Consider the following 15,038-nt stretch of genomic DNA (forward strand, 5'->3'; position numbering starts at 1 on the left):
GTGAAGAATGTAGTGATAAGTATGAACTCCGACCACATGACCAGTTACAAAAATGTGGACTGTTATGGTATGAATATTTCCTTCTTGTTTTCTTGTCGTATGACATGTTATATTGTTCATGTTATGGTATTTAAGTTATAGGATATCAAGTTTAAGATCGAACGTTACCTAAGGACTTGCACCCTATTCTGGTGGGATTTTACTGCATTTCTGGTTGTATGCAGGACAGTTGAGTATTGTTAGGCAAAACATGTGTCTGTTATTGTGTTCTATTTAGAAATTAAGCATGGCTTAAGGATGTGTAAAGCTGCAAAGTTAATAAGGGATGGACTGCAATGGTTGGGTTCAGGTGTCAATTTGGCCAGGTGATGGTGCCCAGTTGTCTGGTTAGGCAAGCACTGGCCTAACCGTTACTGCAAGGATATTTCATGGCTGGTTGATAAACCAGAAGGCTGGTTTATTAAATCATCGGTCAGTTGATTGCATCTGTGACTGATTACATCTACTATCAACTGAGGGCATGTCTCCTGCAAATGAGGTAATCCAATCAGTTGGATTCTATTTGATGGGTTGAAGACTTTTAAGGTAGAAGAGAGAATTTTCACTGCTTCTTCAGCCAGCCAGCCTCTCCTGTGGAATTTATCAAGGCCCTTCATCAGAGTTGCCAGCCTCGCAGCCTACCCTATGGGTTTTGGACTCTTGCATTCCCACAGTTGCATGAGTAACTCTTATAAATCTTATATTTATAGATATTTCCCATTGATTCTGTTTCTCTAGAAAACCTTGACTAAGACAGTTGGTAATAAGAGGTTTTTATATGAGATGGGAAGCAGTGAATAGTGTAGAAGCAGAAGTGGGACACTGGGAGAATGGTCTCCTGCATCTTCCCGGCTTTCGTCATCTGTATAATGCATGAGAATGTGTAGCCTCCTATGCAGAAAAAGCAGTGTCCTCAGAGGAGTGTCAAGTTTTATTGAAGTTCAGCAAGTGGAGGCAATATTTAATGAAGGGACTGGTGCTGGAGGGAGACTCCAGAGGAACTGTGGGAAAGATTAGATGGGAAGGAACTCCTAATGTGGGTGGAATTAGAGAGGACAGTGGGTTTGGGGGGAGAAGGAACAGAAGAATGTGGGAATCTGGGAGTATATAGAAAGAAAAGGCATTTAAGGCAGTAATGAAGGATGACAGGAGAGGAGCATGCCCTGAATGGTTTTAGGTATTAAATAGAATATTGTGGTCAAAATGGTAGTATTTTTATCCCCTTGGCAATAATATTTCTCACTAGGTTGTGATATGATATCACTAGGTTGTGAGATTTTTCCTTTATGGATCAGTCATGACTCTGAGCACTCACCTCCTTTTTTTGGTGATGATATATGCAGGACAGCAAACATTTGTGGTTTTTTCCACCTCAGAGCATCATTAACATTATAAAATAACAGAATGGTCCCCCTTTCAAGTCATAAGAAAACTGAATTCACATTTGTTCAAGTGGATCCACATGATTCCTTAAACTAAGCAGTTTTGAGGAGCAATGAGCTTTCTTTATTTTCAATTATAGTATCCACCCATTTATACTTGGCATCTTGTGTGACATGACTGTGTGATTGCAAAAGTAAGAGGCTGAAGTTGAAAGAATTTCATAATTATCAAGATGTAAAATAACAGTAAAAACTATTGAAGCAAATCATCAGGGCTTTTTGCTGAGACCAAAACTATGAAGTAAGTACTACAAATATATAGCAAATCTTTTAGTGAAGGCTAACAGCAAGATGACTACCATCGTAAAACCTGACTATGTGCTTCGAAAATAGAGATGAGCCAGCAGATGATTCAGCCATCTATCCCTCCATGTTTATGATCACTTTCTATGTGCAAGGTAAAAAGCAGTGAGGAGAGAAAGGGTTGAGCGAGAAAGTATAGTATTTTGGTGAAAGATCAAAGTTCAGGGGCCTAGGAGTCCAGGAAGATGATTCTCCTCCCAGTTCTGAGGCTACTGGGCTCCATGACCTTGCTTCATATTTCCCCACCTGCACTGCAATAAAGAGGTTGGACTAAAATAAATAATAGGGGGAACAAATGTTAAGATAAATTTAGTAGATTGAATGCTAGTGATCAATGAAAGGGGGGGCTAAGGGGGATGATATGTATGCATTTTTTTGTTTTCTTTTTATTTTTTTCTGAATTGATGCAAATGTTCTAAGAAATGATCATGATGATGAATATACAACTATATGATGATATTGTGAGTTATTGATTATATATCAAGAATGGAATGATCATATGGTAAGAATGTTTGTTTGTATATTGTTATGTTGAATAAAAAAAAAATAAGAGGTTGGAATAGATGATCTTCAGAGTCCTTTCAGCTCTATCATTTAAGCATTCATTGTCCACAGTGTATATGAAACCAAGAGTACTCAATATGGACTCCCATCTCACTATCCAATCCAAACTTTACCCTCAAATCCAGGCCTAGTAACCACAAAACCAAAGCCCAATTCCAATCATTGTTCAGAAAGGGCTGGAGGGAAGGAACAAACTAAAACAATGAGCCTGATGCACATAATCCATTTTCCTGATTACTGGTTTTGATAACCTCATGTCCTCTAGCTCGTAGTTCCATTATAAGCATTATATTTTACATCATTTATTAGAGTAAGTTCTTAAAGCATAACAATCTACTTTAATTACATTTAAATGTTCTTATGGATATGTTTAATATTTGTATTTTTTGATCAATAGAAAAACATTTGGTTTTATCTTTGGAAACATATTTGTGAAGCTCAACAGATGAAATCTTGTGGCTGATAGACTTTGAAAAAGTGCTTTACCTTGCGGAATTATAAACCAATTATTGCAAAGCATTGTGATTCATCTAGTAAAACATATAGCCATGTACTTTCTGAGATTTTTACATTTAGCTATGTCTTCCTTCACCATCACAGAGATGCTGAGCCTACATTGCTCATGAACCTCAAAATTACGAATGAGCTATTGTGTGCAGTTTGTGATGGCTCCCAGTGCTTCCTGGAATGGCATTGTTCTCAATCAATCCCGTTTCACTATTTTCCCCTCCTCTCCATGCTTGGAGAGATGCTGACTTCCTCTTCTGGCCTTTACTTTGCTGGAAAAGCTGTTGGATAAAGTACAAGAGAACATATTCTTTGTCACTCCACATTTCCTGCTAGGAGTACCTAAAAGCACACTGCTGGCAACATTTAACCCCAAGATTCATGCTGTCATCAGAAAGGATCGGCTATGGTAGAATGTGGCCCTAATAATCTTGGTGGGTCTTGGGCCTACTGTGAACCTCTCTCACTCCAATACCAGACAAATGAATCTTAGTGATCCTCAGAATCCCTGCAAGCAAGAACACAAGTACTGTTTGGACAAAGAACTGTCTTACCCAAATTTAGTTAAATGTGATTATCATGTACTAAACACTAGACATGGAAGTAACAGTTCATCTTGGACTTATGACTTCATCACCAATAGAAGTTAACCTACTTCATGACAACAGAAGTCTCTAAAAATCCTCAGGGAGTATGGAACATGATTTTAACAAATACAAAGAGATCCAACAAGTCTTCACAACCAAACCAATTAGGACCACACCAAATCTCAGAGCTAATTATTCTAACTTAGTTGCCATTCTAACTTTTTAAATGATCAAAGTAAAGTTCTCACTGGTACCTTATATGGGATTTACAATTGTGTTTAATCTGGGTTATTTAAAATCAGTAGGTAACTTGAACAGTAGTAACAATCCTTTTAGAAGATGCTACTTGCTACATTTTCTCCCCTTTCATCCTTTATTTGGTTCTGGATGGTTCTAAATCTTGCTCCTGGTTGTTTAATGGGCTGTTTAATTTACTACCATTTTTCCCTTTTTTTTCATTATACTCTTCCAGGATTTAGGAGCTCCAGATACCCAGTAAAATATTACTAAGCTCTTGATAAATATAATTTGTTGAGGATAATGACATTGATATTTTTAATGTCTCTAGAATACAGAAATTTGACTTGTACCATTCAATTTTGAATTTTAGGGCTCAAATTAGGCTAACAGTGTCTTCATGGGGTTCTTAGTCAGGTCTCTTCATATTCCAAGGGAAGCAGAGAATAAGAACCAAATTCCCTCTATCCTTTAGTCCATTTTTGAAAAAAAAAAAAAAAAAGTGGTCCTGGCAGGGCCATTTTGCAAATAAATATCTTCTTAAGCAACTATTAACACTGAAAGAAAACACTGGTACATGCATGCATTTCACTTCAAATTCAGTATTTAAAATTGGCCATCGGTTTGAAGATTGATAGCTAATGTGAAGGAGTCCTTTTTCCTTTGAGAGTTTACTGCAGCCCTTTCAACAGCACCAGGAGATCCTAAAAACAGCAGCACCTGTTCCGCCCCTCCCCTAGATGGAAACAACAATCTGATTCCCATCTAGCTATTCTCAGGGGATCCATTTTCCAGAACCCCATATGGTGACCAAACAGGTAATCCCAGGACATTTTAGGGAACAAATGGAGGAAAAATAAAATGAGTTTTCTTTGCCATGTTAATGGAATTTCATCAGCACTAGACTAGCCCCAGACCACAGGAAGTTTATGAAAATGTTTGTAACAGTTGTCAGACTGGAAGACAATCGAAGAGGTCCACGCTTTGGCAGCAGGACACTGACTGAAGATAAGTCAGCTTACAGGGCCTTCTGGAATTGACTGGCTAGGAAAGCTCAGAGGAGGGACTATCTCCAGACATCTGTCAGTGTGTCTCATGATGACATCCACACATCCACACTCCTGAAGGTGAAAGTACAGATGACAGTTGTCAGGGCCTAAAGAAATATGGCAGCCGTCTACACAGGTGCCTCAACCCTTAAAATTGAAGTCATTTGTTAATAGTAAATGATAACCTCAGTCTATACCAAGAAAAAAATATATATATATATTCTAGAAGTGTTACAAACAAGAATTTAAAATAATCATAAAATAGTTTAAATATTTCATTACTCGGCTCAGAGTTCTGATGGTGAAGCAAAGTGCAATCCCTTCCCTCTCTCACATTCTAACTGGAACATGGTCTTTATCAAAACAGACACCACAAGTGCACTGAGAATGACATGAGGCCTATCTACCACGTTTTCTGATAAGGCAGGAATGTGCTTTTCAAATCCCTTGAACATGGCCTCTTTCATCTATCACCACTATACTTCTTCCTTCCCTCGCTCGCCTAGGGAAAAATATGCTGTACCCTAGGGCTGCTGGACACTGGTCAAAGGCCTATTAACTCTTCCCCTTGCTCATCTCTCTCGGTGGTCTCTGAAGGCAGAACTCATCACCTGACCTGATACTCCCTACCACAGACACTGGCTTAAAGGGTATAGAACAAGATTTAAAAGCTGTTTGTTAGGCTTATCAGAGAGGAGAGAAGAATATGTATCTATCACAGGACATCAGCTTCCAATTCCTCACTGGAGTAGATAACTAGCTCAGCCCCCACCCTGTGCAGCACCAGCCTTGGTTGTGGAGTTTGCCTGGAGGTACTGCTACCTTTAGAGAAATTTCTGCAATGACTGAGCTTCTGGACAGTGTTTCAGCCAAGCTTGAACCTAAGAAGAGATGTATAGGGCTTTAAAATAACTCCTATTTTCTCAGTTTCTCAAAAAAAGATGGTTGTCTTCAAAAGTTTGGAAGTATTGATACACCGATGGATTTTGCCTTGAAAAGGGCTCTTGTGGAGGTCACTTTGGGGGAGCACCAAAAATCTGCCAGCAGGTTACACTGGTTCTCCCTCTCTCCAGCTAAAAAAGAAAGAACCATGGGAAATTCTAAGTAACAAAAAGGAAATTGGATTGGTTTATTTTACTGTTTCTGCTTGTGAATGACAAAGGAGAAGAGCAAATCTGAGTGCCTGGGGTAGGTGATGAATGAGGGGAATTACATAGGATAGTGGTGCCTCAAATCTGCTCTTTAGCAATGAAGGAAAAGGGATAAAGGGCTACAAAATGAAATACATTTTTAAGAAGAGGAGCTCTTACCAAGCGGTGGTGAGGGACACCATCTCAGGGATCTTCCCATACCAACTTGGGCTCCCCCTTCATCCTCTCCTGTGATTTTGATCCCAGCCCAGTATAAAAGAAGAGAGAAGCTAAGCTAAACATGCTTTCTGCTAACACTCCACCAATTTAATTACAGGAAGTTTGATGTGCCATTCTGCTTATGTGTGAGGCTTTTCTCTATGATGACATCCAGTTCTTGGACTCTGATGTTGGAAAAGAAGCAGCTAACTTCACTAGGCGATTGCATACTTAAATAGAAATTCAGCACATTTCATTAAGATAACACACAGCTGAGCCCCCACCCTTCCAAGCTACTGGATTTATAATTCACAGGTCAGTGCCATGGCAGTTGGAATTCCAAATTAACAAAAATCAGAAAGTCTTCTTGGATGGTGCAAGTCTCAGAATTTGTTCTTGAGTATAGATTCTGAATTTGTATGTGGTTTTATAGAGCCATCTAAACTGCTCTGCAGGGACTCCAGGGAAAGAGCCTGGGTAGATCCACCCACTCCCATACCTACATGCATATTAGTTTGCAGTCCCAAATCTGCTTCTATTCTGGATAGTACACTTTTACAAAGCTTGTTAGCGAACTTGACTGAAAGAACACAAGCTTTAAAAAGCATTAAAAAGCATGAAAAAAGAGCATTCCAACCTCAATAGCAGTATTTTCTGGCATAGGCAAAGGATTTCTCTTTCAAAGGACATTATCACAGCTAACTCTGAACTGTGATAGATAATGGTAATGAGTAATGCAACTTACAAAGGAGGCAAGCTTGTGAGGCAAGCACTGGAGGCAAGCACTCAACCTCTTCCCTAATTTGACCTTTTCCCACTTGCTCCTATGGATTTATTTAAATTTCATCTCTTAGTCTACCGCTTGATCACTTTTTATGGCAAATGGACTAAATAAATGGTCAAAAAGCCCGAAAGAGGAGCAATCAAAGGCCAAAATAAACCCCAACTTAGATAATCTGTGTTTGGGTAATGGCAGGTTGGGCCTGTAATAATATCCAGATGAATCATGACAATTTTTCAGGCAAACGGATGTCATTCTATTTGCCTCCCACTTCTTCCATCCAGAATCACAGATCTCCGCTGGGGCTGGTAAAAACAGCTGGTTGAGGTCTCTAGTCTCTGGCCATTCTTAGGGATGGTCATTTTATTCCTAAGTGTAACCCCTTCTGGTGTGACCCATGTGTTTTCTGCCAACTCCCCACAAAGAAGGCCAGGGGAGACTGTCTGGGTGGGACTTCGGATAGGAGACAGCAGGACTCTGGAATCTGTCACTGTGGATGAGGGGGGTGGGTGATCCATAATGGGAAAGGGAGGGCTGAATAAGATTAGGCTCTGAGGTCTTCCTGGCCTTGCTCTGTGGAAAGGCTTAGAACCCCCAGATGGTCGCTCTATCTTTGAAGAAAGAAGGTTGTCCCCAGAAGGCTCTGTCTCTGATGTTCGCTTTCTACATTGCACTATTGCGTCCTGGGAGGAGAGCAGGTTAGACAAGCCTAGTTCTGGAGAAACAGTGGGTCCCTCACAATTACAGGATGCAGTTCCATCCATTGGTGAGGACCCAATGGCTCCTGTATCTTTCTTTGGTTTCTCACCCTTTGGACTTTCCAGGAAAGAGGGAGAATCATCTTTGGCATGTTTCTGAGAGGCCCCACCAGCTGGGCTGGGTTCCTCTTGGCTCTTCTCCAGAGGCTGAACCCCAACCTCCCCTGATCTCTGAGAGGGCAGGGGCTGTGGGATCTGAGTGTACTGAATCTTGGGTGGAATGACTGGGACTGCTCTGGCCTGGCACATTTTGACCATGAAGGACGTTCTCACAGCTGACACACTCATGGGAGCAGAGTTGCGGCGCCCTGTCAGGGCATGCGCAATGCTGTCCAGGTTCTGCGAGTCCTGGGAGTGGACCCTCCAGGGTTCTTCTTTATAGTGAGATGAGGCCACCCACGTGACCTTTGGGTCTTCTGGCTCAGAAAGTTGCACTCGAGGTGAAGCAAATGAGTCTACAGTCTCGAACCGGAAGAGGTCGGAAATGGCAAAAGCAGAGTCCAAATTGAGGGAAGAAGGCCTGTTTTTCCCTTTGGGGGGCCCACACTCAGTGCTCTTCAGCTGTATCTTTGGGGGATGCTCTCCTTGCAAGGTGCTGTCCTGCACGCTGGGTGAAATCTCCTCATGGCTCTCTGGACCAGGACCATTGTTGCACTCAATCCGTGGTTTGTCATGTCCCAAGTGTGTCTCCAGCTCCTTTCCCCCTGCTAGACTGACAGGGCTTGTTGCTGGTTTGGGCTGCACACTACCTGATCCCTTCTCTCTGGGAAAAGTCTCTGTCTCTTTCAGGTCAGAGACCTCACTGAAGGACCTTAGGGCTTTCTCTCCCCATTCAGTAATTCCTGTCCTGGATGCCAGTGGCTGCAGAGGGTCAGAATTCCTCTCTGTTTCAAGATTAGCACAGCTGCTGCTGGAGGAGGGGCCCTCCAGCGTCCACTGGCTCTTAAATGTGGTTTTGCTATCTAGAGAATGGCTCTGGCGAAGGCTGGGTCTGTGGGAAAGCCTCTTCTCCAATCGGTGGCCCAGAGAGCCCTGCACCTGGGCCTCTTGTACATCTTTCAGTGTGGGGGAGTGAAGGGGGCTTGTCACCCACTGGGGCTCCTCCCAGGGCTCCACCATCTCCAAGCCATGCTGGGCAATGTCTGTCACAGCATCATCTTCATCACAGTCTGAGGGCTCCTGTACTGAATGGGCTACATCCACCTCTCCTTTTGGAGTGACTTCAACCTCTGTTGTTAGGCTTGGAAAATGAAGACCTTTTCCCTCAGGTGCAGCAGTCTTTGGATTTTGCTTCTCACTCTGTCCTGGAGTGGCCCTGTCTCCCTGACAAAGGCTGACGATTCCAGGGCTGCCTTTGGACTTCAGCTGGTCTAAATAGGAGCTTGTCTTCAAATTCCTGGATGGGTCTTCTGTCTCAGGGCTGGCTTTCATCAGCTGTGCTTGCGGTGCCTCCTCTAAAGGAGCTGGAGGGAGAGGAGCAGGCGGGAGAGGAGGTGATAGTTTCTCTGAGCCTCCCACATCTACCTTTGCTTGTGGAGAAGCTGTCTCAATTGGCACTATTTCCAGGGGAGCCAGGCTGGTGGAGTCTGGAGGTTGGACCTTCTCAGGAGTGGCTCTTTGGAGGCTGCTGGTTGGCTCCAGCTTTTTTCTATTGGCTACAGTCGAAGACCCCTGTGTGCTCTGATTGGTTGGCTCCCCAGTCCATTCCTCCAGAGGGGCCGAGAGTGGAGCTGGGGTAGAACCACAAGGCAAGCTTCCAGGAAGCTCTGTGGAAGCAAAATGTTCTGGACTGGACTCAAGAATTGGCTCAGTAGGGCTGATCTGTAGAGAAGGTGGTGGCAATGAGGAGAGTTCCTCCTCAGATTCGATGATTTTCAGCTCTTGTTGAATCTCGGGCCAGATGAGGGCATTGGCCAAATCATCTTCATCCTGAAAAACATCAAGACACTGATTATCTTAGAATCAAGGACTCTTGGCATGGTATCCATACAGTTTCCCAGCAAGCCTGGAACAGTGCTAGGCTGTGCTACCTCAGTAAATAAAGGATATATCAATAACAATGACAACAATGACAGATATTTATTGAGTGTGTATTGTGCCATAAAATACTTTACTTTAGCTGTATTTTCTTGTTTAATTTTCACAACAACCCTAGAAGATAAATATGCTATGACATCCATATTGTAGATAAACCTATAACAGTTTACCTAAGTCACATAGCACCAGGATTGAAACCCACAGCTCTGTCTACACCAGAAGATAAATACTTACTCTCTATGCACAACAGCCTTATAAAACAATAAAAACCTTGGTCTCAGTTGACCTTACCTGAAACCACATAAGAATGAGATTCTCCCAGTGGAATAAAAATGTTAACCCTTGCCCTGAGATTTGCTTTCTAAATAAATAAACTGTTTCTTTTGTATTGCAAAAGAAATACAGGGCGGACCATGGTGGCTTAGCAGGCAGAGTTCTCCCCTGCCATGCTGGAGACCCAGGTTTGTTTCCTGGTGCCTGCCCATGCAAAAGTAAATGAATAAATAAATAAATAAATAAGAAATACATATTCCATGTGGAAAAAATTTAAATACATAAAATTGAAAATAATACAAAAACAGCAAAATCTTATATTCCTGCTGTCTGTGAATAGCCAGTTTCAATATGATGGGATTTTCTTTTCTGTGCTTGTTGAACTGGCCCCTCCTCTTCCATCTTGTTTGCTGTCCTTCTCTCACCATCTCTAGTCACAAGTCCAGCTTCACTCTGTCCTTTTCAACTCCTCCCTTTCTCTACACAAACTCCAGAACTGCAGGCAGGAAAGGGATGGAGGGAGGTCTGATCAGGGCCAGGAAAACACATTTCAATTCCTTTCATTTCTTGTTTTAAGACCTAATTCTGTCCCAAGGAGAAGGAGTTTGGGGTGAAGTCTCTGACCTGGGTGTATGTAGGTCTTTCTCAGACCTCAGTGCTGACCTCTCATCACTTCTGATCACATGCTGTTTCATATTACAGTAACCTTCATGCTCATCTTATTTTTCCCATTGGGTCATGACTTCCTTGAAGTCAGAAACTATGTTTTCTTTGATTCCTCAGGACCCAACGGTGACTCCTATACTGGGAATAGTTGCTCAATAGAGGGTCTGTTGAATCAAGATGGATTCATTGTTGTGTTTTTGTTTTTGTTTTTTAATTATTTCCTTCAGGGAAATCTCCAGAAGTAGGATTATTTGGTCAAGAGGCAGGAATATTTTTGAGATCTGATTGTATTGTATTATATTTATTTGTGTTCATTGCTACTTTGCCTACTAGACTGTGCCCTCCTTCAGGGCTGTGACAGCCTTTTACTCATCTCTTTGCTCACCTTAGTCATCAAACAGTATGGATGACTAAATGAATATCCTAACTCCCCTCCACTCTCCCGTCTGCTATCTCAGTAAGTGAAGCCATGGTACATCTTTTTGCTTAGACCAGAAATCTATGAGATGTCCTTGACTCTTCCTTCTTCTTCATTCCTTGCCCAATGCCCAGTCCTTCACCAAGTCTTGTTTATTGTACCTTCTAAGTAGCTCTTGAATCTTTCCATTGTTCCATATTCATATTGCCCCCACCCCAGTCAAAACCACCCTCTTTTCTCACCTGCTCTGGCACAAACTATGTCCTAACTGGCATCCCTACCTCCACTCTTGCCCTTCTCCAAGCCATTCTCCTCACAAAAAAACAGTGACCCTTTAAAGCCAAAATTCTGAACACAGCAGATGCTTTTCCATTACCTTCAGCTTAAGTACCAAATCCCTTCCATGCAGTCCTACCTGACGTGGCTCTTGCTTTCCTCTAAGCCTCATGTTCTCTGGCCCCACTCTCCTGCTCCCAAAATGTTTCATGTTCTTTTCCACCTCAGATTTGTGATGCATCTTATTCTTTCTGCCTGGAAGACGCCCCTTCCCACTCTATCCCCATCCGCCCTTTCTTCTGATGAACTTCTCAGCCTCAATATCCTGTAGAGAAGCCTTCCTTGACTCTTGTGACACTCCTCCTCCCTCTGACCAGGTTAGGTCCTCCTATCATATACTCCACACTTCTCTAGGAATGGCCTCTTTAATGACCTTTCCCCTTCCAGACTTGCAGCTGCTGAAGGGCATGACAGTCTTACTCAGTGCAGCAATCCCATTGCCTGGCTCAAGGTAGGTGTGGGAAACCTGGTTATAAATGAATGAATGAATTGCATGCCGTTACTTGTTCCCACAAATTCACCCTGGGTCTCCATCCAGCACTAACTTACTTTATCTGCTTCTCAAAACAATGCCATACATCTCTGTGGGCCCTCCCAGAATTCAATTCCCATAAGAATCTCTGCATCTTTCCCCCTCAACAAATGCCAACACGGATTTACAGGAACCCCCACTCAGCTTGTCTGAGGCCACTGCCCTAACTTTCATGGTCCTTTTGTGTATGTCCTAAAAACCAAGACCCTGGGATCAAGTTAAAAGGCAAAGAGCTTTCTTCTCCCCTCTGGCACAACTACCTGACAAATGGGCCTCCTGGAAAACCTCCTCACCACAACTTCATCTTATTTAAGGACATCCCATAAAACCTTCTTGGAAAATTTCTGAAAAGTAGATGAGTTTTCGTTAGTTGTGGCAACAGATTTTAACTTCTACAGAAACCAGAAGAGGAAGGAATAGATCCTGGAAATCTTTCAGGAAATTTTATAAATAAGCACAGGCTTTCCATTCAGGATGTCTGGAAACAGAGGGTTCTACTTTGTGAATGGTCATCATTTTTGAGACCAGGATATGACAATCAGATTTTGTACTGGTCTCTGGAATTTCAAGGACATGTTACCAGTTACAGTGATTTCAGGTGAGAAATATTTAGAGTTGAGTCTGCCCTAAAGCATCTGAGCTGGATGGTTCCGACCACTGCAGACCTCTGAAAAGTTCAGAGCAAAAAAAAACCAACACCTTAGATCTGATTAGGTTATCTCTTAAAGCCCCTTTGGCAGAAAATGTTTTGTTTTCCAAAAACTGTAACAAGAGCCCTTGGGAAATAAAGGATCTACCTGGCTGGACCAGGCAATGAGTCTACCTTACCATTGCATAGAGAAACACAGCTTCTGCCCTGGTTCTGGGGCTCTCCGGCTGAGCGCTGGGCTCCACCTGGCCAGCCTCCTCTGCCACCTTCTCTGGACTTGGCATCTTTTCTAATTCACTTGAATGATGAGAACACAGGGAGACTTCCAAGATTTTCTTCTCCTCCAGGTGCATGCCTGACTCCAGGGATAAGCCTTTGCTACATTCCACTGTTTCCAAGGCTTCAGATACTGGCTTGGGGTCCTCGAGAGTTGCCTTCTTAGGTGCAGAAGCTGCAATGAGGATGTGAGTTATCAGTTGAAGGAGCCTTTATTTCAGGAGACACCGTAAGCAAAACAGTCTAGATTGTCATGGACTAGTCCTGCTTCACAAGGATGAAGGGAATTCTCCCAGCTCTCAGCTACCTCACATTCTTAACCCTTTCCTCTCAGGAATGTCCTGTCCTCAGATCCCAGAGTTACAGAGAATCAGAGCTGGAAAGGATCTTGAAGATCATCTAGTCCAGAGGTTCTCAACCAGGGTCATTTTGCCCCCCCCCCCCCCACCAAGGGAACATTTGACAACATCTGAGGACAGTTTGATTGATTGTGACAACCAAGAGGGGTGGGCAATGCAACTGGCATCTAGTGGGTAGAGGTCAGAGATGTTGCTAACCTACAGTGAATGCATAGGACAACCCCCGCAACACGAAATAGTCAGACTCAAATCATCAAGAGAGCAGAGTTTGAAAAATCCTGTTCTCGTCAACCTCTCAATTTCACATATAAGAAAAGAAAATAAGGCCCTGTGAAATCAAGCTCAGTTTCCAAAGTCACACAGACCCAGTATTACCTCTAAGAGGCAAAGACATTATGATTATGACTAATTGCTTCCTGTGCAAAAAATAAAATGTATGTTTATTTGCACATTAATTTGGGTATTTCTAAAATAATTAACTTGTGTCTGATCTTAAACATCCACCAAAGTAGGGGACACACCTCCAGTTTGGCCTCTTCTGCCTGGCATGAAGGAATGCTTTATTTCATCACATAAGGCTTTTCTAACAGTGTGAAATAAAGACCAAGTAAAGTACCTATGACAGTGCTTGGCACACAGGAGACCTTCTAAAAGTGTTATTATTTCTACAGAAGTTAGAGAAACTTGGGTTCTAATCCTATTTTCTCAACAAATCTTGTAATCTTGGTATATGGTATAATGCTACATGCTTTGCAGGGCTCTTGTGAGGATTAAGTAGATAATGGAACACAGCATCTAGTATAGTGTCTGACATACACTCAGAAAAGTTTGTCGACTGAGAATAAACTGCTCAATGCCACAGGTTACTGTGGTGACTTAATGCCAAGGTGTCTCCACGATGCTGGCATTGAAACTGGCATCCTGATGTTTGAACTAATAGTGTTTCAGAATTGACAACAGTGCTATTTTCCTTTGCTCATCAATGAGTAGGCTTATTTTTTGAAATTTAATTTAACTTTGAATATCTAAAATATCAAATATTAAAAATATCAAAAATTAATTTTAAATATATTAAAAATTAAAACTACATAGAAAGGTATTCTCAGGGAAGTCTTGCTTTCACCCCTATTGCTTCCACCCTTTTCCCCCATCCCCACCATCTCTTAAAGATAACCATTTTATTTGTTTCTGGCTTATTCCTCTAGAGCATCTTTTTGCAAATATAAGCAGGTACAAAAACTGCACATATTTTTATTTCTCACATTTATTACAAAATATAGCATATGATATCTACTGTTCTATGCTGTGCATTTTTTCACTTTACATCTTGAAATTCACATTGTATTAATATATACAGGGACTGGTCATTCTTTAGGGTGTGTCCTAGTTTGGGTTCCCCTCAAAGCAGAGCCTAAGACAAGTCTTGGCAGGAGGTAGCTTATTTGGATAATGGCTCCAGGAAGCAGGAGTGCAGAGAGTAAGGCAGGGAATGGAGGAAAAGTCATTAAAGAGGACGTTGTTGAGCTGGTTACCAGGCTGACAACCAGGACTCAATCCCTGGTGACTCTGTGAAGAACTATGTGTCTCAGAAATACCCGTCAGAAATACCCCTCCAAGTTGTGGGGACTGGGTCATTTATCCACCAGTTCCTGCCTCTGGTTGGTTGAGGGCTGCCTCAGTTAATCTCCATACATCTAGGCTGTCCTGGGTAAGAGATGAGTGAGAGCCTTACTACAGAAAAAGCCCTGAGGTAGAAAACCAGAAACACAAGACAGACACTTGAGATAGGATGCTTGCCTGTGGACAGAAACTGCTGGCCACAGGTGGGCAGAATGTTTAAGGGACTATGGTAGGGGCCTATCAACTATAGGATTCC

At 42.3% G+C, this 15,038-nt stretch overlaps 1 protein-coding gene across 2 annotated transcripts in view; it reads right to left on the reverse strand.

Moving 5' to 3' along the window:
* Positions 1-1,183: 1,183 nt before the first annotated feature.
* ARHGAP31 (Rho GTPase activating protein 31) overlaps positions 1,184-15,038 on the reverse strand; it is a 123,637-nt gene continuing 109,782 nt past the window's right edge. Inside the window, exons 11-12 of one of the 2 annotated variants that reach the window (XM_077118241.1) lie at positions 12,707-12,978; positions 1,184-9,545 (exon numbers count right to left, since the gene is read on the reverse strand). In XM_077118241.1, coding sequence (XP_076974356.1) covers positions 7,110-9,545; positions 12,707-12,978 — 2,708 coding nt within the window. In that variant the 3' untranslated portion in view covers positions 1,184-7,109. The remainder of the gene's footprint in view (positions 9,546-12,706; positions 12,979-15,038) is intronic. The other variant, XM_077118240.1, reaches the window with a different exon arrangement.

Source organism: Tamandua tetradactyla, chromosome 10 (assembly GCF_023851605.1).
Source record: "Tamandua tetradactyla isolate mTamTet1 chromosome 10, mTamTet1.pri, whole genome shotgun sequence".
NCBI classification, from domain to species: domain Eukaryota; kingdom Metazoa; phylum Chordata; class Mammalia; order Pilosa; family Myrmecophagidae; genus Tamandua; species Tamandua tetradactyla.